Source organism: Diadema antillarum, unplaced genomic scaffold, assembly GCF_040938485.1.
Source record: "Diadema antillarum isolate AM-2024a unplaced genomic scaffold, OU_Dant_1.0 seq00001404_RagTag, whole genome shotgun sequence".
In the NCBI taxonomy this organism is placed as follows: Eukaryota; Metazoa; Echinodermata; class Echinoidea; order Diadematoida; family Diadematidae; genus Diadema; species Diadema antillarum.
In genome coordinates, this window is record NW_027272159.1 from 167,710 (window position 1) to 190,942 (window position 23,233).

General features: G+C 40.3%; 1 protein-coding gene across 1 annotated transcript; it reads right to left on the reverse strand.

Moving 5' to 3' along the window:
• Positions 1 to 367: 367 nt before the first annotated feature.
• Positions 368 to 15,622, reverse strand: LOC139709084 (protein LSM14 homolog B-like). Its single transcript, XM_071621046.1, has 8 exons — positions 15,404 to 15,622; positions 7,850 to 8,013; positions 5,705 to 5,879; positions 4,816 to 5,145; positions 4,266 to 4,457; positions 3,182 to 3,320; positions 2,384 to 2,705; positions 368 to 1,552 (listed from the first exon to the last, which is right to left on the reverse strand). Exons 1-8 carry the CDS (start codon positions 15,522 to 15,524, stop codon positions 1,508 to 1,510), a joined length of 1,488 nt encoding a protein of 495 aa, XP_071477147.1. The 5' UTR covers positions 15,525 to 15,622; the 3' UTR covers positions 368 to 1,507.
• Between the last annotated feature and the right edge of the window lie 7,611 nt (positions 15,623 to 23,233).

Here is a 23,233-nt window from a genome sequence, read left to right on the forward strand (position 1 = left end):
TAATTTTTCTCTCTGCTTTTGCAAAATGCAGCACTTTCTCTCAGTTATTCATACTCAATTATCATAATACAAATTTACCTATCCACCTTTCTTACACTGATGGTGAAAATTGACAACCTTTGAGTTTTGCATGAGGGTGCATGTATATTTTGGTGTCAGAGATAGCACGACTGGCGTCTCTTTCAGCATGTATTATCGGGTATTGACACCAGATCAAATGTTTTGTCAGATGCAGAGGGCTACAAGTGAGAAGGATCCACAACATCTCTATGGGCAAGACACGCCTGCTTTGCGTACTTTATTTGGAGTATGAAATAAGGCCAATTTCCGGAAAGAATTGCGTTCAATTGCAGTAAACTTTCCACGATCAGTCATTATCATATTACGCATGCCTATGACTGATAAAGAACATCATATTAATCTCTGGTATCTCTGCTCACATATGCTGCTTGTGTTCATACAGATATAAATATTGTGCCTTTGGTAATCACGTGCACAGATCAAAGTGCATCCGTACCATGAAATCTTCCGCTTCACCTGTGATGCAATTTAGTAAAGAATGCCAACTTTGCTCATTTAGCCAAGTGCAAATATGATGAGAATAATAACAGAACTTCTTCCCTCATGAAATGGCATATATCCTTCATCAAACCCTGGCAAAGAGATGCCTACACATGACCATGCTGACTGTGTTGTAGGTGTGGTGAGGTTATGTTAAGCGCCATACTCTCGGTATCTCTGTTCACAATGGTGAAAGAATATTCTAGGTCATCAGAAAACTTCATAGGAAACTATACACCACCACAAGTGAGTATTAGTAGCAAAGCAGACCCCTCATAGCAGGCCTGTGAGTATGAAGTCCATCTCAATTTAAGATGACACTTTGTATCAGCAAAAGAGGTGACAAAAAAAAAAAAAAAAGATTTAGCACAAGTGGGCAACTGGCTCCTAAATGTACAATGGTAGGCAAAGAAATAAATAAAGCGAACAGACAGACCTAAAATTAAACAAAACAAAACAAAACAAAAAAACAACCTCACAGTCCATTGTAGGAGTTACGATCCAGAGTCTGACAAGTGAAGCGTCCCCCATAGACCGATCAAACTTCACATTGGACACACAGAACCACTGCCACAGGCCAACAATGAAGAATCATGATGAACTATCATACTCCTAACTCCTCTTCATCTTTCCCCCAAAGAAATTACAGTGGGATGGAGATCTACTCCACCACCACCACTATCTGCACACCTGACTGCAGGATGTCGCTTAGGTAGTATCACACATTTCTCGTATTTTTGTTCCCCCTCACTTTTGTGTGGGTAAAAGGAAGAGGGGGAGGGTTCACCAGTATTAGAGAAACCGAAACAATATTAATAATTACTCGCGAGAGCTGCTGACGGTCCTTGCTTCCAGCTTTTTCTCTTGAAAACCAGGGCTGCTGCTTGTAAAAGAATAGAGTCTGTTTGTACAGATGAGCAAACTCCCCTCTCACTCAGCACTCCGCCTATGAGCCCTCTGCCACTTTTATATCTTCTTTCTGGCTTTTCTCCTGCAAGATAGAGAGAAAACATGCATATGCCAGATTAGATTGAGAAAGACAAGTATTATAATGCAGGCATTCTTTTATCACAGACATGTTACCATCCTCTTCACTGGAATTCTGGAATTGAATTCCCATCTTCTAGATTTTGTTATATTTTGCAGAGAAGTTTTATTCGGTCATCCCTGCAGGAAGGTATATAAAAGGGTTGAGACCATTTGGAGCGGCATCCAGTTATTGATGCCTCACTCGATGCACATTGAACACTGATGCCTGTTAAACATTGATGGGTATGTCTTATCCAAAGAAACACATCAGGGCCCTGTTTTGTGAAGAGTTAAAATTGATTACAAAGTTAATTTCTATCATAAGTCTATGGCAGCCTGTGTGTTAAGGAAATTTAAAATCATTGTATCTTTTGATGAAATGGGGCCCTGATCTTCTTCTTTTTCTGGCACACAAAATATTGCTCACCATTCCAAACACACACTACAAATTCACTTCAGTATTATCAAACCTACAGGACTTGGAACTCTTCAAAACCAGAACAACATTTATAAGAATGTTGACTGAAAATCATAATCGGCATCTCTCCTGGACAAAGTTCAGAAGGACAACCCCACATGATATAGGACATTTTGAATGGCTGCACACATTGTGATTCAAGGAAAGACAGCTCCCGCAAGCACTGCCACTGATACCAAGCTTTGCTTTTAGTATGCAGACATAACGGGGAATGTGCAAAGCTTTGACGGGGGAACTGAACACACCAAGTGCTCCTATGACAAAACTCAGTGTTATATATAATGTTATATATAACACTCAGTGTTATATACTTACCGCAGTTCCTTTACTTTGGCTGACCCCCTCATCTCGTCTGCGATTGTCATCCCGGTCCCTGCGCTGGAACCCTTCGCCACGACCCCAATCCTGGTTGCGGTTCCTCCGGTTGTTCCAAGCCGTGCCACGGTAGTTGCCGCGACCCCTGTAGCCAGAGTTGTAGCCACTCCTGTTGTAGTTGCCCTGGTAGTTGTTGTAGCCTCCACGGTAGCCCCCGCGGTAGTAGCCTCCTCTGCCGCGTCCGCGTCCCCTGGCGAAGGGAACCCCAAATGTTTCCGTGTTCATCTTGTACTCTTCACGGCGGCTTGGTCGGGTTCGGCTCCTACAAGATACATCAGACAGCGTGAAAACATTAATATCAGGAAGAGCAAAGCTATGGCTGCTCCCATCAATACAGATTCTTTTTTCTTCATCCCCCTCACCCCCCCCCCCCCCCCACACACACACACACAATACACTGAATTCATCACATAAAGATATACTCATCTGTATAGATGGCCATCCACACTTCACTAATAATACCCTCCTGTTTCTCTTCTCAAAACTTACATCCTGCAATGAAAATGGTGCATATAATTGGAAATATCACAATACTAATATTTCTCATAGGTGCTGCTGATAGTCTTTGTTTCACTCGAAACTACAACTCTGGAATGTTTTGAGGTGTATCATCACTTTTGATCATTTGGTCACACAAGCTACACAATATCAGCTTACACAGGAGAGAAAAATAAAGGGAGAGGGAAGGGGGGCGAAGAGAGAGAAAGAGCATCAAACTTGGGGGGGCTTGTCCCTTACTCTGGGTTGCTGGCTTCACACGAGATGCTGTCAAAGAAGGACTTCTCTGGCTCATAGAAGGCTTTGTCATCCTGGGTCTCACTGGTAGGTGTTTCGCTGCCTGATCCCTCATGCTCTCCAGACTTCTCATCACCATTCACTAATGAGGAGGAAATAAAAGAGTAGGAACCTGTCAGTTTGCCACACGCGGATCCGTACTCGCCATACTTGCAACAAAACTACAGCATCTTTATCTTAAGGTACCAAACAGAGTGAGACCAAACATATTATCAGCCATTAGCTAGAAAGTAATGAAATAAAAGTTTTGGGGTCTTTTTTTTTTTTTGCAAAACATTAAAAGGACATTCCAGACGATTTTCGTAATTTCACATGATGTAGTACATAAATTGACAACTCCATGTATAGATTTGTGGAATTTATTGTGGTTCTTGAGCAGAGAAACAATACTTTGAAAAACCTTAAACAAATTACACTGAACAAGGATGATAACATAGGAGGTTCACATATTTTAGAAATGTAGCTGTGTAATTCCATTACAATACCGCTTGCTTTCGGGATCACCTGTGTATAATCAATGCATGCCTTCTTCTTTTGTTCTGCTCCCTTGAGCCCCAACCCAACTCATGCATTCTTATGGTGACTCTGCCATGTCATCATCCTTGTTCATTGCAATTTGTTCTAAATTTTGAAAATATTCTTATTCTTCATCCCAGTTATCACAAATTTTGAAACTCTGTCCTCAGTATAACTAATTTATAGTTGTTCAAATGTAATAATCTGAAAATCATCCAGAGGTCTCCTTTAATAGGGATAACTATTACATTATTATGCAATCTACTGTGTCTTTTCTTCTAGAACCTCTTTAATGCTACAGATCAGAGGGGTCCTGTTTCACAAGAAAATGTAAAGGAGGGGTATTCAATTGCTACCATATATATCAACCATTGAAGCAAGAAATATAATCAAATTGGTCTTTTCTTATTTCTCCCTCTCTCTCCCTTACACAGAGCAATTAGAGACTTGTGACTTGGACTATTTGCACACTGTCATCACTGTGTTGAAGACGAGAAGGGAGTGCACCCACCGATCTTCAGCTTGTTCTCCAGTTCATCCTCTATGGCCTCCTTGTCGTACTGGGCATTGGCGGTGTCGAAGTCAAAATCGGTGCCAACCTTGATTGGCTCCTTGGCCATCTGTGGACGCTGGCCACGTCCGCGGCCCCGCCCCCTCCTGTAGGGCTGCTGCTGCTGCGGTTGCTGATGCTGCTGCTGCTGACCTGCAAGAAAATATCATGAAATACGAGTGATGACCCAAACCCAGGTATGCTTGCAGGGAGACAATATCTCTAAAAATTACTTAAGCCCAAAATGGCTACCCAAGCAGGATTCTTTCTCATTTCCCAAAGGAGAAATTACAGGTTTGCAACAGCTGAAGAACAATGTAGATTAAAAGTGCAAGGAATGTCTAACGCAGAGTCCCATTCCACTCCCTCTCATCACCGAGGGGCCAAAAATTTGCAATTGTCTTGTCAGCTTTACATTTCCACGCAAGCACATTTTGTAATAATCATTACTCTTGTTCTTTTGACAGAGCATCCACATGGGAGATGTCAGTTGTATTACCAAGCAAAGTACCTTGGGGTCGGCGACCTTGATCCCTTGACCGATCATTTCTCCTCCTGTCAACGTCCCTGTCCTGGTCCCGGTGCTGGCCGTCACGATGCCGCCCGTCCTGGCTGTCCCTGTGGCGCCCGTCATCCCTGGCATCCCGGTTTGGCCTGCGATCGTCCCGCCTCCGCTGCTGCTGGGGCTCGGGTCTGGAGTCGCGATGACTCTCCTCATCCTTCTCGTGGTGCTTGCCGCCATCTTTCCTGTCCTTCTCTGGTGACTGTGGGCCAGAGGCCTGCACTGCCTGCTCCATGGTTGGCGACTTGCGGGTGATTGGGGGAGTCTGCCGACCTACCTCTACAGGAAGACGATAACGACAGGGTGAAATGGGACTAAGGAGGTTGTAGGAGACAATACATGTTGCACATAGTTCTAGACATATTCATAAAACAGGAATTCAATAGGAACTCTTCAAGAAGAATAAAAAGAATGAATTACAATTATCAGTTGTCAATCTTTGCCCGAACATGAAATTCTTGATTACTAAGTGAGCATGTACTGCTCTTTGCGTCCATCACGGCATGGCTCTCTTAAAAAACTGTATTAAAATTTTCTGCTGTCAATGTTTGCCTGAACAAGAATTTCTGATTAAGTAAACATGTATAGCTCTGTGTGTGACATGGCTCTTACCTAAACTGTTTTTTTTTTTCAATACATTTTTTTAAACACAAAATATTAACATAAAACAAACCTTACAGCGGTCTCCCCAATATACATTCAGCCATGCAATCCAAAAGTAGCTTACTATTTACATGTTTTATTTTTTGTGACAAATCAGTTAACATTCCTCCTCTCCCCCCCCCCCCCCCCCACCCCCCAATACACATGCACACACACACACACACATATTACTTACCTCCCATTTGCGGCGGTCTCTGGGCCTGGGCTGCTCCAAACTGATTGGGCATCATTCCCCCCATAGCACTATACTGGTATGGGACATTGAAGGGGGCAAATGGGGCAGGAGCACTCGCAAAGGTGTTGGGGGGCCTGAAGCTTGGAGTTGAAGTAGTGCTCACAGCCCCAGAGTGCTATGAACAATAACAAAACAGATCAAACACTGGTAAAAGCATTTTTGATGTCCTTCAATATAGATCATTCAAGATCACAATAGTTCCGTCACTATATTGTAAATAGCTGGGTTTTTTTAATCTTTTTAAAATAAGCTATCTGAGCAATATGGTCAATATCAAGCAACCTTCAAACTGCTAGCAAAAAAACTGTGGATAATTTCAACATTGTGTCAACATCCAATATGTGCAAAGCGCGCTGCATAAAGCAGGAAGGATAAAATACATGGATACCGAGAATATTACAACATGAGCCTTGTCTTCAATAAGACATGAACTCTAATTGTTCTGCAGGGCATGTGGGATTCCCACCCCACCCCCCACTGTAATGCAAACTGCTGTAAGATAAGAAGCTCAAGTAATTTCACGGCCAACTACAGAGTGTCCTTTCTTTCTTTTTTCTTTTTTTTTTTTTGGGGGGGGGAGGCTTATTTTTGTCCTATTATAAAATCAATCCCAGCTAACTGTGCAAGCTGCTTTAGATGGATAATCCCAAGAGATTAGAAATTCTTATGAGGCAAGTTATCATTAAGTCACAACTTAAAACAAACGACAATAGAACAACTTATATATGCAGAGGGTGTGTCATGTGTGTAAGCATGTGCAAGCGTTGTTTTGTGTTATGAAGTCTTTCACAGGTAATTTTCATGGCATACACGGAGCTGAATTTTTATGAACACTGTGCAAGAAAGGTTGGCAATCATAAAGCCACAAAACTGTTTATGGGCACCATACGATCAGGGGAGTAAAAACGAGAGAAATGGTAACAGCTTTGAGTATTAAGAGCAATTAAACTGCTGTTATGGGAGAACATCAATGAAAATGTTTACAAACAAGTCTTCCAGAATAATATGAGAGAATTAACAGAAATTTCTGTGGGGGAATGTGTTCTTATCTACTGATCAATGAATACCCCAATCTGTGTCAATTTGTCTCAGCTTTTCATACAGGTAGTTTGACAACACCAAAAGAATGAAGCGCATCTACACATGGTATTAAGATTGACATTACTAATTCATACAATCCAGAGCATTTAGAATGCACGGCATACTAAAACAGTCATTTCTTTTCTTGACTGTTGATTCATTTAGCCTAACAGCCAGCCCCTGCCTCCCCCCCCCCCCCCAAAAAAAAAAAATAAATAAATAAAAATTGCATAGGCAGGCAGAAAACATTTAACATTACATGTCATAACATCTACATGAAATTGGGGAAAAAAAAGAAATCGCTTACTTCTTTAATCACAACGAATTATGCAAATCCGTTTCTACTGTCACCATCAACAAACTTACGGGATCAAATTCTCCATTTAGTGTCATTAAACAGCAAATACAATGTGTCTAACAATTTTTACATCACCACAATACTATGATCGTATGAATTAAAGGGACAGTGCAGTACTGGTTGAGGCGAGGCTTCAGGTTTATAACATTTTTTTTATGAGATGAGAAATCTCTTATGAAATATGAAAGAGCATGTGATTTCAAGAAGGATTCAACATTTATTTGATGAAAATTGGTCTTAAAATGGCTGAGATATCCCAAAAAATGACCCTAATAAAATTGACAGGCCACAACTTTTATTAGGATCTCTTTGTTTTACCTTGTTTTTAGATATCTCAGTCATTTCAAAACCGATTTTCATCAAGTAAACTTTTGATTCCCCTTAAAATTGTATGCTCTTTAACATTTCATAGAGTGGTTTCTAAATATCTCGCAAAACGGTACAGGCTGAATTCTCACCTCAACCAGTACTGTACAGTCCCTTTAATATTATCTTAAGCCACAAAATATAGTTTTGTGATGTGCAGTCCTCTCTAAGAGTGTCTTTTCAATATCATGATATTTATATGTCATCCCAAAATGATATCAGAATATCAAGTTTCCTCTTCCAAGTACCAGTATCTACTTCATCACAAATTAAACATGTACCTGCAGAATAGCTGGATCCTGCGCAATGGTGCTCTGGGTTCTTGGGGCCTCACATACGAGGAGATCTTTGATGTCGGACCCCCGGAACACAATGTAGTCGTACATCTCATCTCGCTGGGCCACCGGATGTGGACACTCCCGATCTTCCGTCCCAAAGGAGCGAACTGTTGGGAAGAATTAGAATTAAATGTAGCAATTTCTCAATGTGACTGCTACAGTGCACCTCATGTGCCCAACAGCCTCGAGTTTTGTTTGGTGTAGTTTGCTTTAGTCTAAGGGGCACAGAATATCATACACCAGTCAATGACCCTGAAGATAAAAGAGTTTAGTTATTTATAACTACAGAAAATGATGTAAATGATGTAAAATGATTCATTTAAAACTTGGCATGACTGCAAATTTCCTGAAGAGTTTGTGCACAGCCTCTCAGAGCCATAGACCCCATTTCAATTGAACATCTTGCTTCACTAAGACAACGCAACACAATCCTTTTCTTGTTTCCCTGTGGCAGTCTGATTCATAGGTACTTTGTAGCTTTGTAACTTATGTGTGTTAACCTCAATATTGCACATTCACCTTCCCTGCATTCTTGCAGACTGCATCACCATAGAAGGACATATAGTAGCAAACTTGGGGGCTTTGGGGGCCTCAAGAGCGACACAGTGTCGATTTGTACAGTCTATGGTGATTTTTAATACTTGCAAAATTTGTAGAAAATTTGATTGTGCATTTTCCAAAAGAAGATCAAAATGTGAAAACTAGGCCCTGAATTTGGTCTCGGCCCTTAAGGGTCACCCCTGAATTTGAATTTAAAAAAAAAATAATAATTAAAATCGAAGTATCACCAATATATTCTTAACTTATAAGACTGACTCTGTAATTTCTGGTTCCACAAACAGATTTTTTGTTTCCCCATAAGATTATCTAATTTGGGGGCTTCACTGAATCAGGGCAACCTGGGATTCCAAGGGGGGGGGGGGGGGGGGCTACTGTATACGCTATATATTTCGCGGGGGTTTTATTTTCGCGAATTTCGCGAGTCAGGAGCTATTCGCGAAATTAACAACACGCGAAAATATTACCTTCCAAAATGAATCCCTTGCCTTGATGATACGAACATTTCAGTACTAGTATACCATGTCACGGCTTACCGAACAGACCATACTGGCTAAGCTTTTTTACGCACGTCCACGTCTACTTACGAATACTGTAGAGAGCCAATCCATTATCGCAAGGGGACCACTCGTCAGAAATCTAGCGCGATGGACTTAACCACTTCAAAAATGTTGAATTCTAACTTACTAGTTCGCAGAGTTTGGTAAGTTTTTTTCATGCAGTGTATAACTAGTATCATTCTTATTTGCTAGTAAGTTGAAAATTCACACTTTCTTTGCCACTTCATATTTTCTCTGGTCCCCAAATCGCGAATTTAACCACTCGCGAAAATGTGTGACAGCGGCAATTCGCGAAAATTTATGTACGCGAAAATTATAGCGTATACAGTATGTGAATAATGGTATCCTCCGCCTAGCTTGCTCAAAATTTGACCATGCAGTGCCACGTTTGCACTCCTGACTCAGTAGATGGCGTGCCAAGTTTGCATATTTTGCTCAAACGCAAAAATCCGCCCAAACCAATTCATAAATCGCCAAATGCCATCGTAGTAAAATGAAAGCCTCACCCGTAATTCTGTTCCTCTCTGATGTAACACGCATTGTGTGGTGATTAAATATAAAGTGGATTTACGAGTAAATTCGAAGTTTCTGTCTATTGTTTTTTGTGCAAAAGTCATGCCTGTAAAATAATATAGCTGCGGGTCATTTGAAAGAAAAATAATAAATTTGTAATTAGATTTACATTGATTGTAGCAAAGCTTGAAATTTTCTCTACAACTTTGCTCACTGCATGCCCAGCATAACAAAAATTTATGAAAAGAATTACATGAATTTGAAAAACAGAATGTTTTCCAAAAGCATTACTGCATTGCAGTATCAAATTAATGTGGCACACAGGGGGTTTACACTGTGGTGCACAGAGTAATAAAAAGATGAAAGTGTGAAAATTGGTCCCCAATTTGATACTTGCCCCAAGGGCCACCTCTAGGTTTGTCATAATGAAACTTGAAGGTATACTTACTAACGTATTTGCTCAAGCATTTCTGACATTCCGTAAGCAGGGAAAAGTCGTAAATTTTGAGCAGTTTTCATCACTGTCAAGTCAATCTATGCCACCTTTTTCCGTGAATTTTGTAAAATTGTGTATTTGTCTCACAGTCCGTAGCAGAGAGCAGTCTTGAGATCTGATTTTTATGAAATTTAAGATTTTTTTTTCGGGCTGTTTAATCCGACAACTTTCTACCAGTCAGGCACACGATTTAAATTGCACACAAACGGGAGCTTAAAAGATAAGCTTCACCAAATTTCCCAGCATCGCCGGTTTGCAGCAGCAACGTTTTGCCTGCACACTGGATCAGAGCAGACACATCACTGTGAGGTCATAACAGTGTGTGGCCCCTAAACCCCTAGACAGGAAAAAATACTGTCACCATATGTCATTTATTTTACCTCCCATTTACAATGCCTCTTTGGGAAGTCAATAATCTTGAGAGAGATTGCAGTTTATGATAATGTACACTGTTCACAGTCTAGATCTACTGCACAAAAAACACTAAGAAGACTAGTCAGACACTTTTGGAATAGCACGTATTTCAAACAAGAAAACCAAAAAGTCAAAGACTGCACTATAGTAGTTGGGTCTGCTACAAAATGTATACATCATGAATTTTATGACACAATTGATAGCAAGTAGTCTAGACATAGTGTAACAAAGATGAACAATAACTCCCAAGAAGACTTAGGGTCTCTTGAAGAGAACCGCATCAACCGGAAGACTGGCAGAACAAATGGGCTCTGTCCTTCAATCCATCCAAATGTTCTGTCAGGAAGAACTCCAAAAAGCAGAATCCACCAAATAGGAACTACACTTTGTACACTAATTGTCTTTCTGAGGTCAGCCACTTGAAGTAGTTAGCTCGCATCCCTATCTAGGGACCAGAAAGAAATCAACAACAAACTGAGATGGGACACCAACTACAAAAAGCTAACAAGGTCCTCAGCTTCATGAGAAATCTCTGGTTCTGTACCAAGACCATCAAAGTCCCTACCTATACAACACTAGTCAGACCTATCCTAGAGTACGCCAGCAGCTCATTGGATCCGTATCACAAAGGGGAAATTTAATTTCATAGAATCTGTTCAAAGTACAAGCTGCTGGATGTTGCATGAATGACTACAAGTAACAGAGCAGAGTTTCCAAAATGGTCAAGGATTTAGAATGGGACACTCTGGGGAACAGGAGGATGGATTGCCAGACTTCAACTTCTATACCAATCATGGATGGAGAAGTGGGAATCAAGGCTAACTCATACATCAAAGTTAAAAACAGAGGGGGAAGAACAATCAGAGGGAAGAGCTGAAGAATCCAAAGGGTAGGCCTACTAACTATGAAATGTACACTAGTACCGGTACTCATTCTTCCACAGGACAGCAGTGGATTGGAAACTACCTAAGAAACAGTCATGTCTTCCTCCACTGGCAATGCAGAGACTTCAAAGGTCAAACTGAAACACCTCTTGCACTGCAAACATACGACCATACGAATCACGTTGGTGGAGTACATATATTCTGATTATACCTAGGCCTATACAACCAAAACAGAAATGCAGTGTTTGTGCCCATTCTGTTCTCTGTGTTCTGTAAGCATGTGTCGTACATGCACACTGGATCAGCATTCGTTGAGAGTTTTGTGTTGTGTCCTGAACCTTGATTTGACCACCTGCTACATGTAGAAACCTATAGTACCTAGAAATTCTAGATGCTTTCGCATACGGTCGAACCTTGGTGCAGGTGCCAATATGCTTTAGCACATGGTCGAACTGTTGCATGGGAGGTCGAACTACGTAGCAGAATTCGCCGAAATCCCGCGTGTGCGCCCTTCGTTACGACGCCTCCTCACGCTTGCATGTCATTGTTCATTCAAAAACTGGAGTTACACCCAAGCTCCTAGTTCATTGGGTGTTCATGCCAATTCATTTGCATATTTTCCCTCAATGTTAAAACCTATGACTATGAGTGCGACAATCTGCCTCGCGATTCCCTGAGCAAGTTATATCAAACTTGTAATATTTCCAGCTATCATACTTTGGAAGGATTTTTCCACCATTCGTGTTGTGAATAATTTGAGGAAAACCTCAGTGATATTGTTGGTGAGTTCATGCTTTGGTCAAGTCATATTTTTGAATGATTTTATCGTGTGAGTTTGCAAAGGTATGTGGACATGTTCGTTGATATTGTGTGTAGATCGCTCTACGTTCAATTTGTATGGCAGTGACATGTGTGTGTAGAGAGCGACATCCCTCCAACCAAATTACACTGAATGAATTTTTGTTGCTATTTTGCCGTTTCATGTTGGAGTGCAGTGTACGCTGTGTGGCGTTGTCTGAACAGGCTGCGAAACAGGCGGCGAGGTTCGGGCTGTGCTCGGGAATTAAAGTCAGCCATGCATTGCACAATTTCAAGCTACGGTTGGTATCCATAGTTCAGTGAGTATAACGGACCAGTGTACGCTACAGAGATCTCATGTAGTAAATGGAGCTCACTGAGCTGTGCAGCAAAGCAGAGCGTCGAGAAGCGAGCCAATAAGCGGAGTGCGGCACAGGTAAAATTTATCTGTTCACGGAGTGAATGGGCAATTCTTCTACGTGCAAACCTTGGTGCAGGTGCAGGTGCCAATAAAAAATATTCAGCGGGAGTCAGGACAGCAACCTACTTGTGAATTGTACTCAGATAATGACACTAACATTACAATGTATTTCTAACACACAGTTCTGGATAAATTTGCACTTTGTCTTTAAACAGTAATTTATTTTTACACAATTATCAATGAAATAGATTATTAGAAACACTAACTGTTACCACCAGGTCCAGGAGCACGTCCATGAATTCTGAGTTCTTCAGTCATTTTATGTAAGGTTAGAATTTTATTTGTCAAGTCAGGATGTAGATAATAGATCTACCTAGACGTGTCTAATGTAAGAATTGGTTTTTTTAAAATCTTCTAGACCTCCTGCCTACATACATCTGACATCAATATAGTAAGGGGATTAGATCTTACGCAGGGACTTAATGGTCGCGCATAGCGAAACTGCGTATAGCAAGCAATATTACGCGTGGGACTAAGTGCAAAATTTGCCAGTACGCCCATGCCATGGAATAAACATACCTGACAACCACTAAACACGAGAAGGAAGCAGGTAAGAAATTTCGATTTCCAACAAATTTTTCACCAAATTTCAAATTTTTTACCGGGGAAATTACAGAATACCGGTTTTGCCTCATATAAATTAGCATATTGGTGCGTATAAGAGCCGCCGGAGGCGGGGCCGAAGGCCTCACCTCCGGCGGCTCTCCCTTAGAGATGAATTTCAGCCCGAAGGGCTGAAATTCATCTTTCCCGTCGTCTGGGGCCCCCAAAAAGCCCGGGAACGGAACGGCCTTCAAAAAGTAGGTTGACCACACAATTTTTATGAAAATTGCGTGATTTCGGAGGAAAACTGCTCTAAATCAAGATAACTCGAGTAAATCGTCGATAAAGAAAATCGAGCCGATTTTGACGGAACTATTTTAAAGGTGATGACGTCATCACAGCTAGCAGCTCTTCTTCCTTTCACTCTTTTCGACACAAGTCATTCACGATCAATCACACTACACACTATTGTAGTTTGGCAAGGCAGCGCGTATACGCGTATTGTCAAGAGACAAGTGCGCACTCAACTGCTATACGTATTGTACACTGTACTAGTAAACATGCGCGCGTTCTGCAGACTCAATACGCGCTACCACTGCACACGTACGCATCATAAGCTGTTGTGTGTAGGTACTGTTGTACGACTGCATAGAGCAGAGACTCCAACCCCAAGCACCTTCTGATCTGGAGATTCTCCCGACTGAAACCCCTAGCAAACGGGAGACTCAAAGTTGATGTGTGCGAAGCGCGAAATTCCCAGGGGTTTAGATGCTCTCTGGTGCTATCTAAGGCTTATTTGTCAACATACGATAGAAATATGTAAGAAATATTTTCCAACGGGAGACAAAGAGCCAGGGCGGGAGAAATTAAATCTCAAACGGGAGAACGGGAAATTTTGCAAAAATGGGTTTTCGGCGGGAGATCTCCCGTCGAAAACGGGAGAGTTGGAGTCTCTGATAGAGTCAACATGGTGGGCTGTCAAGAGCACCCACACAGTGCGTAAGCTCTACTGTAAACTAGCACCAGCAATTAGATAAGTGATTGTTTTCTAGTCTCACCTAAATTGCTATCGATTTCTGTGATACGGACTATCCTCAACTCCTAAAAACGTGAGTATTCATCGTAAATTCGGGTAAATTTTAACGGCTAGTCTAGACTAGCATCGTCAGGATCTAGAACTACATTATTCGGGGGACACCCCCGAAACCCCCAACAACGTAAGATACCACACTTCTCACCGCACAGATCAAGGAAAACACACGTAAACAAATGCAATCGTCGACAGCCGAATCACGGACCGTATCGCAGATCGGATTAATATTTCAGATGGTTGCTATCGGCAAGCGTAATTACGCTCTTTTCAGAGCGATTTGCGCTCTCCGTGATTGGTTGCCGGTATTCTGTAATTTACCCTTTTTACCTTGTAATTTAGGCCTACCTACCTTAGCTTAAACTCTGTTTAAAAAAAGTTGTAGCCTAGACGTGTCGTCTCGCTTGTCTGGTTCGTAGCCGATAGAATTCATAATTTGTTCGTTCGATCGTTTACGTATTGCTTAATAACAGGGACAAATTTGATATCAAGTGAAAAAATATTCTACGAAAGCCGAAAAAGGCATGTTACAGCCGCAGAGGGGCAGACACTTTCACGCATGAAACTACAGAGGGCAGCTGCGCGACCTTTACATACCCCGAGAAATTGAGCGCATAAAATGAAGTCAGACATACAAACGGCGACAGCGCACTACTCCGTCATCGTATCATCAGGAGATTCTGGGAGGTGATTTTTCTGCATTTTAATGATATTTATTGGGAAATTCAGGTACGATTGTGGAATAATTCTATTTTTAAGAGCATCACAAACTTTCGTGCGCGATATCTAACAAAAATTAGACCCCTCAACCATAAATTGTAACAATGTTTACGTAGGAGTGTATTGTTACCGCCTGCCTAGTATGCACTATGTAAATTTAATTACCCTGGATTTGTATCAAGTAATTGTACAATCTGTTTGAGATGAAATATTATTCTATCATGGTATTAATGTACCAAAAACTCTGCAGTGGTGAATGGCCTCTTACTAATGACAGTAATTTGTCAGAAAAAAAAGCAAAACAAGCAAGTCAAACGTCTTCAAAAAAGGAAACAACCCCTGACACTGACGTAAACATTCTAAAAGTTTATACGGTGGACACTGGTGGAAGTCATTGTGTCATAGAGCAAGGCATATCTACACACTATAAGAAAACGTACCTTTCGACAGTGTCACTGTCGATTCGTTGGTATCAACAGAGAACAAATGACCTTCATATCGAATTCCTGCGTTCGATACGAGGCTTATTTTGCTCCCATAATATGATACTCCTCCACTCATCTTGAAGGAATCCTCTTTATCGAAAAAGGAGGAAGGATGCCTCCGGATTCGAGATGCAGTCCAACTCTTCTTCTGGCGTAGAACATAAACCCACTCTTCCAGCGTGACCTCTGACAGGAAACTTATACAATGTACAGACTACAGATGGCGCTCTTGTGCACAATTTCCAAAGAGCTTTTCCCCAGGTTGAGGAGAAAAATCTCTTTGACAATTTCATAGTGAAATTTCAGTAGTTTACGGTTTTGAAACTGTTCAAAACAAAAGATTTTAATCTCCTTGGTTCAAAGAGGTTGTCCCAGTCCCTTGAGAAAGTACTTTACAATAAAGATAACAGAAAATACAATGACTGTTGTTTTCCAAAGAAGCCGCGCCACTACAAGTCAACTGCATGAGAACATTTTTTTAGATACAAGATTGTCATCTGTGATGACGTCAACGTTCTGAAATTCAGCCGTTTCCCAAACTGAACAGTGCTCTGATTAGATCTCTACAAAACATACACCTCTATAGTCTAGCATGTATTGGTAGTAGCCTATCAACTGGGGCCCTGTATAGTTCATGAAACGAAAAATTTAAATTGAAATATATAGTAAGTATACTGAGTATCTGGAAGAGTGTTTAACGAAGAATCCATCTCAAAAGTTGAGCTTGACTTAAAATTATGGTATGCTGAGTGGGCCTTCAATGGACAGGTGTTCCAACTTATTAAATTAATGAAAATGACTTTTACATAAAAGGTTATACATGCAGACACTATAATATCCACGTCGGTCCATCGTGTATCACTGTTATGGGTGAGAAAGAGGTGCTTTTATAAGTATCCTGTTTTCTCTTCCAATTATTGAGTTGCGTGTTTGCCATTAAGAATTTCGTATTGGATTGGAACGGGGTTTTTACTACCTGATTTTGATCGATTTGCTCCAACAGTCATCAGCGAGAAACTACATCAGGCCTTCTCCTGAATTTTGCACTTTAAAATGTGATGGACATGAATAAGCTTATCGCACTTATAACTGTCGAGATGTAAAGGGACAGGGTTCCGCGATTATCAAAAACTTGAATGTTTCAGTAATTATGTCTATTAAAAAACAACAGGTTTATAGTCTCACGCATGACACTTGCTGCTTTGACTGTAATGCATGTATAAAACAACACCTTTACATAAATATTCCTCTGTCAGATAACAATGGAACAGCTTTCACTGGTTCAGATTTTTACCATCCATTCGAAATCAACTTGAAGGCGGAGTGGAATTTCACTTCAATGTTTGCATCTTAAAAGATCGCTTCTGTCTGTTTATGTATAAGAGTTGAAAACTCTTCTCAGTTTAAGTTGGTTTTGAAAGAAAGATCTGCGATAACGCCGAGGCGTGAGAAATTCCCTTACTTTTTGATGTGAGCACAATGATACAGATTAATGTGAATCACGGTCAGTTCTAGAATTGATAAAGCTCACCCTCTCCTGACTGTCATGCTTACTAAAACTCTTTCTGTGCCAGGAACTTTGGCCAGTGTGTACAACGTAATAATGGGTGTTTTCTGTACCAATCGGCACGCATAATACGCAAAGGGTCAACGAGAAGAAAGATGCCAATCAAAGAAGGTTTTCTTGTAACCGTCGTTTTGTCTCATGGCAGACGACTGGAACAAGAAGAGGAAGAATAGAACCACTTCAGTTTCCGAGCCAAAGCCGATTGCCCTGTTGAGGAACCATGTGGAATGCAGAATACTCTGTTGTTTGTCATCATCTTAATATAGGTTCTGTATGTCCGTAACCTCTTTGTTTATCATTACCAATTGCCGCTTGCCTTAGCGCAACATTATTATCGGCATTGCAATAATACAGGTCGTATATTTTCGTCCATGATGAGTGTAAAATTGAGCTCCATTTTTAAATTGGCTTTCAGAGATTGAGTGAATGAAAGCATGCTAGTCAGTAAAAGCTTCATCAAATTTCTTTTCGTTGATCGTTTCTTGAGTGACTCCATAAAAGGACAAAATCCTTTACATAGAATTATATTACATCTGTAGTGACCTAGCACTGCCTTTTTTTAAGGGGAATAGGTCATTATTTGATAACAGACACAAGACGATTTCTTTTTCTTCATTTTGTGTGAATTTGTACACACAAAAAGGTAAGAAACAGGGGTTCGATTTTAAAGCGACGTCATTATCAACCAATCTGGATTTGCATATTGCGTCATGCAACCGATATCACGGTTGAGAATAACGCATGAAAATAGCAAACTTATCAAGCCTCTATTTTGTCAGATTTTAACAAAATATCGGTATGCACTTCCATGGTATCACGTTAATTCTGCTTCACTCCTTACATCACAGTCAACATGGTTCTTGAGTAGAATTTTCCTTTAACTCATGAAGAGAATTCAGCAAGCACGTCTCTTTTTACGTCATATACGAGCGAAATGGAGCATTCACCATCGTTATATCGTAATGAAAAACACGAGTTGACAATGAACAATAATCGTTGGACCTAATGAGGTCGTATCAACGCTTCACTGAGACAGCGCTCTGTTCCAATTACTACCAGCAACAATTAACTGCAGACACTTCCTTCAGTCATTATTTTTCATCAATACGTTGTCGTTAGCGAACTTACAATCTAGACCTCTGCCAAAATGAGTCATTTATAATCAACTTCACTACCATGAGTAAGGAAATGGAGGTCCTGTTTTGTTTTGTTTTTAACTTTTTTTTCTCTCTCTCTTCATATTTCGTTTATACGAGAAACTGTTGTGGCCTAGTGATGAATACCACGGCTCGATTCTTAATCTGCAGGTCCCCATTTCGAGTCTCTTGGCAATAGCGGTTCCGAAAACACTTTATAGTCCTAATCGGCATTTCCCGTGGAACGAATCTAAAGCAGTCGGTCCTTAAAACTGTAAATAGGTAGTGAATACCAGTGTTTCCCTAGTGATCAGGAAAGCGCTAAAGCCAATATCAAACTCAAAGGCAACTCATTGACAATCACACTCTGTGAGTATGTCTAATAATGTTAATCTTCAGTGTTCACTTCTCCTTGTATGGCTGCCGTCCTCCCCTTCCCCCTCCTCTCCAGTCTCACTTGTCACCCATCAGATCCTCATAAGTATCAACCAACTTCAAGAGAATAGCATATATACATCAACATGCTTCCCCTCTTCTCTGACACCCATATCCAGGCATGTCAGTATCATCTCCTTCTCTCGCATGAAGAACCAGCGCGCTGGTTCTTCACCGTGACCTCCTTCCCCTTTTATTAATCATCATCATCATATTTTTCTTCCACGACCCAATAACTCTCCGCATCATCTTCCATGATTATGAAGGTGATCACCATTACAGCGTCGTCACAGTATTGTCGCTTTGTGCATAGGATGGTCTATTCCTCGTCCTCTATAGCTCTTCCTCCTCCTCCTCCTCCTCCTCCTCCCTTCTTGATTCTCTTCCTCTGGCGTCTCCTTCTCCTCCTCCTCTTGCTTCTCTATAGTCTTCTCTTTCTTCTTTCTGTTCTTTTTGTCTTTTCTTTCTTTTTCTTCTTTTCTTCATAGTCTTTTTTGTCTTTCTGTTCCATCATCCAATGTACTTCATCACCACCACCATCATCATTATCACCATCATCATTATCATCATCATCGTCATCATCGTCATCATCGTCATCATCATTACCATCATCATCATTACCATAATAACAATTACAACAATAATGATGCTCATGATTATTATGATAACAACAATGAAGATCATTATCACCATCATCATCATCATCACCAGTGTTATATTCATAATCATAAGACTGATAAGAATTTATTTTATTATTTTGCTAACACTGCTGCAAAGGTTCTTCTAATGTTGCAACTCAATGTATTTCATCTTATCGCTCCTTCTCCTTCTCCTCCTCCTCCTTCTCCTCCTCCTCCTTCTTCTCCTCCTCCTCCTCCTTTTCATCCTCCTCCTAAATCATGTAAACAGCTTGTTTATTCTTGGCCCTTTTCATCTTCATACCACGAAATGATTTACTCTTTCTTCTCTCGTCGGGTTAACAAAATCAAGCTAGCGCAATAAACAAGTTATTCCCACAAGTGACCGATTAATCAGTTTTCTGGCTGCAGAATCACTCACCATCTTGAGCCGAGAGTTCCCCCGTCGATCCCTTCCCCTCCGATTGGTTCTGGAATCCGGATTGGCGTTCTGTAATTTTATTTTATTTTTTTGAAGAGATCACTGTTGCCCCCTGAAGGGTTTGTCTGCTGTGTGTGTTTGAACTAGAAAGTTAAAGTGTGTTTGTTTGTTTGTTTATTTGTTAGTTTGTTTGTGTGTGAGGGGATAAGTATGATTTCATCGAGAAAACCTATTAAGGGATTCGCAATTGACTTGAACATTTCGTTCAACAGCTCTGCCAAATGAATCAATGGAAAGCTCTTTGATGATACATGGCATCTATACATCACCTACACTTGTGTTTTTCCCCTTTGCTAAGATCAATACCAAACGCTCTGTATGACATTACGAGACTGGCAGTCATCATTACAACACGCATGCCAACTTCTCGTTTTATGTGATGTAATGGGTATACAACAGTCGACAAATTTCATATTCTTCATTTTCTTTTTTTGTTTTCTTGCTCTCCTCAACCTCCTCTTTATCCCGCATCGTATTCATCTTCCTCTTCTTCCTCCTCTAAACCTTCTTCTTTCATCATGCCCTCCTTAATCCTTCTGCATATTTTTCTACTTCAGTTGTCCAAATTACAGTGAATTACAGCGCATGTAACTTTTAGAGTATGAAATATTATGGATGATGTGCAGTGCTGGGTGAAATATGTATAGTGTACAATCACACATCGATACAAGGCATAAATGTAACTACATTGTATGTGCAACCGTAGAGTTTACAACAAAAAACAAAAAACAAATCATTCTGGAAAGAACTCACTTAAGTTCAATAACTGCTCGTTCAAACTCACTTCTGATGCTTGGAAAAAAATCAGATTTATTCGTTCAATGATCGAATTTATCCTTGTTTTAAGTCTGCAGTCGGCTCCACAGGCAGACAGCATTCCAACAATTTGTGAATTTCCAGTAAGTGAAAAGATGAGGATATGGTACCATTCTTGATAGGAAAAGATGTAGTTATTATGGGTATTATTTTGCATATCAAATCAGTGTTCTGGTGCGTGCAAATAAGAAGAAAAATCAATAACCCAAAATATCATAATATAATTCTTGATTAAGCCAGGTGACATTATTGATAGCTTCTCAAAGTATAAGTGAACAAGCAGAGAATATTTTACAATGCAGTACATGTAAAATACAAGTTAATAATCATAACGTACAAACGCTGTTCTCCTTACATGTCTTCAACGGAACTCTGTCAATTAGATACAATTGGATCGTCTAGTCTTTGTCGATTAAACCGTTTTGATCCCTTTGTGGATGACACAAATTTCCCTTTGATTTTCACCGCGCTTGTCTAGTGCTACGTGCAACCTTCTTAAACTAGGACTGTAATCAGTGATGACGTGTATACCTTTCATTTCATTATCAGACACGAGATACAGGGATGAGGGTTAAAAAAAGGCTCATTAAAATAACGGCAGCAGCGGGGCGCAAGGCGTTCTTCAATTAGAGCGCTAATGGAAAACATTGATGACTTATCACGGATACGGCGTTTACGCACGTCCAGCATGTATATAGCAATATCATGCAATCTGCAGGCATGCGCTGGCGTATTTTATCGGCTGGAGATGTGATTACTGTTGTGACAACAACTCGAGCGTGATAGAGAGTAACATGAAAACAAATTGATAAAGGGGAACGGGGGAGAGTAGGAGACGTCGTATTAGTGTCTTTCGAGGCGATGGACTTTTCTTCTCCGTAATATGAGGAGCATCTCAGCTACTGTGCCTTGAAAATCATCCAAGTGTGTCATGTTTCGCCATGTTAATTAATCTCGGTGTTTAGCCCTGTGAAGTTCTGACTCTAGAGCTCTTCCCCTGTTCCGCGCGCGCGCACGCACACACACACACACACACACTTACACACACATACACACACACACACACACACAGTCACCTATACACTAAAATGCATGCACACACAGACGTTCACATGACAAATTTGAAATAACAATTATCCCACAATAGTATTCTGAAACAATGTGCGTATGACTACTGCCTCTTATGATGCACTGATGAGTTCATATCTTTCTCTCTCTCTCTCTCTCTCCATCTCCCTCCATGGATAAATGGGTACGTGTATGTAATACTATAATACACACATACATGATATGTATGCATATAATATATATATATATGATATATTATATATATATATATATATTTATATACATACATACATATATATATATATATATATATATATATATATATATATATATACATAAAGCTATGCATTTGGGGCACATGTGTATGTGTGTATGGATGAAATCAGGACGTGATAAACATAATCTGTCACCCTAGATTATAGTACAAGGAATGAAGAGTTTCAATGAGATGAAGATTAAAAAAAGATGTGCCTTTAAACTCCTTTCTATTGCAATCCCTGCGAATGTATTCAAACTACTCTAAAATAGACAGTTAATTAGTTTCTAGTTAATTGGTTTCTAGACATTTAGAAATGCGCTCATAAGAATTCTGGGAAGGTGCATTCTCATCCACGTGACTCAATGACTCCTCATGCATCTAAACAATACAGACATACCCCCCCCCCCCCCCCCCATCCTACTACCACCCCCCCCCCAAAGAAAAAGGAGAAGAGGAAGAAGAAGAAGAAGAAGAAGACATGAATAAAGTGGACGAAATAAAACGACAAACAATCATAAAGAAAACAATAAAGATGAAGTTAATGGATACGGAATTGGGGTGAAGATTTGCTATGGAGCTAGAAGACTCCGACTCTTTGCTCTCCAGCTCTCTTGCAATCAGCATGCCTAGAATTCTAACGAGATCGCCCCACTAGAGCGAGTGTATTTCTCGTGTTTGTTTTAATCCGCGCGATATTGGTTTTCTCTGCCCTTGTTTTGGCGCGCCTCTGCGCTCGTACATCCGGCGTCGCAGCGCCGACACCTGACTCCGGAACGACAGAGCGGTCGACGATCGGCGAGCCGAGACACTTTCTAAAGATCAACTTACCTGACTTGCAAGATTAGGACTGCAAGAGAATGGAATTCAAATAACGCTCGACTTGGATCGACGTTTTCGTTCTCTTTCCTTCCCTGATATATGACACAAACGCACAGTATTTCAGTATGCTTCATCTGAACTATGACGGTAACAAGAAATGTTCATATAGATGAATGTGAACTAGATACCGGTATAAAGCAACCATTAATGAGGAACAATAGTGTTCTTCAGTAATAATGACAGTTTAGAGGCAATGAGTCAAACATCGCTAAACATCTATACGTGTATTGCTTTCAGGACAGCACAAAATTCGAACAAAGAGAAATAAGTTATTTTCGTGTTCTATTATTAGAGTATCAAATCTATATTATATTATTTTATATGATAAGTGTTATGTTTTATTATATTATAATTAGCGTTGTTTTATTATATCATATCATATTATATTATGTTATATTATATTATATCATATTATATTTATGTTATATTATATTACATTATATAATATTATACATAAAGTACTGATAAAATAATTGCGTCTTAGAGTTCTAACTCTTCGTCATGTT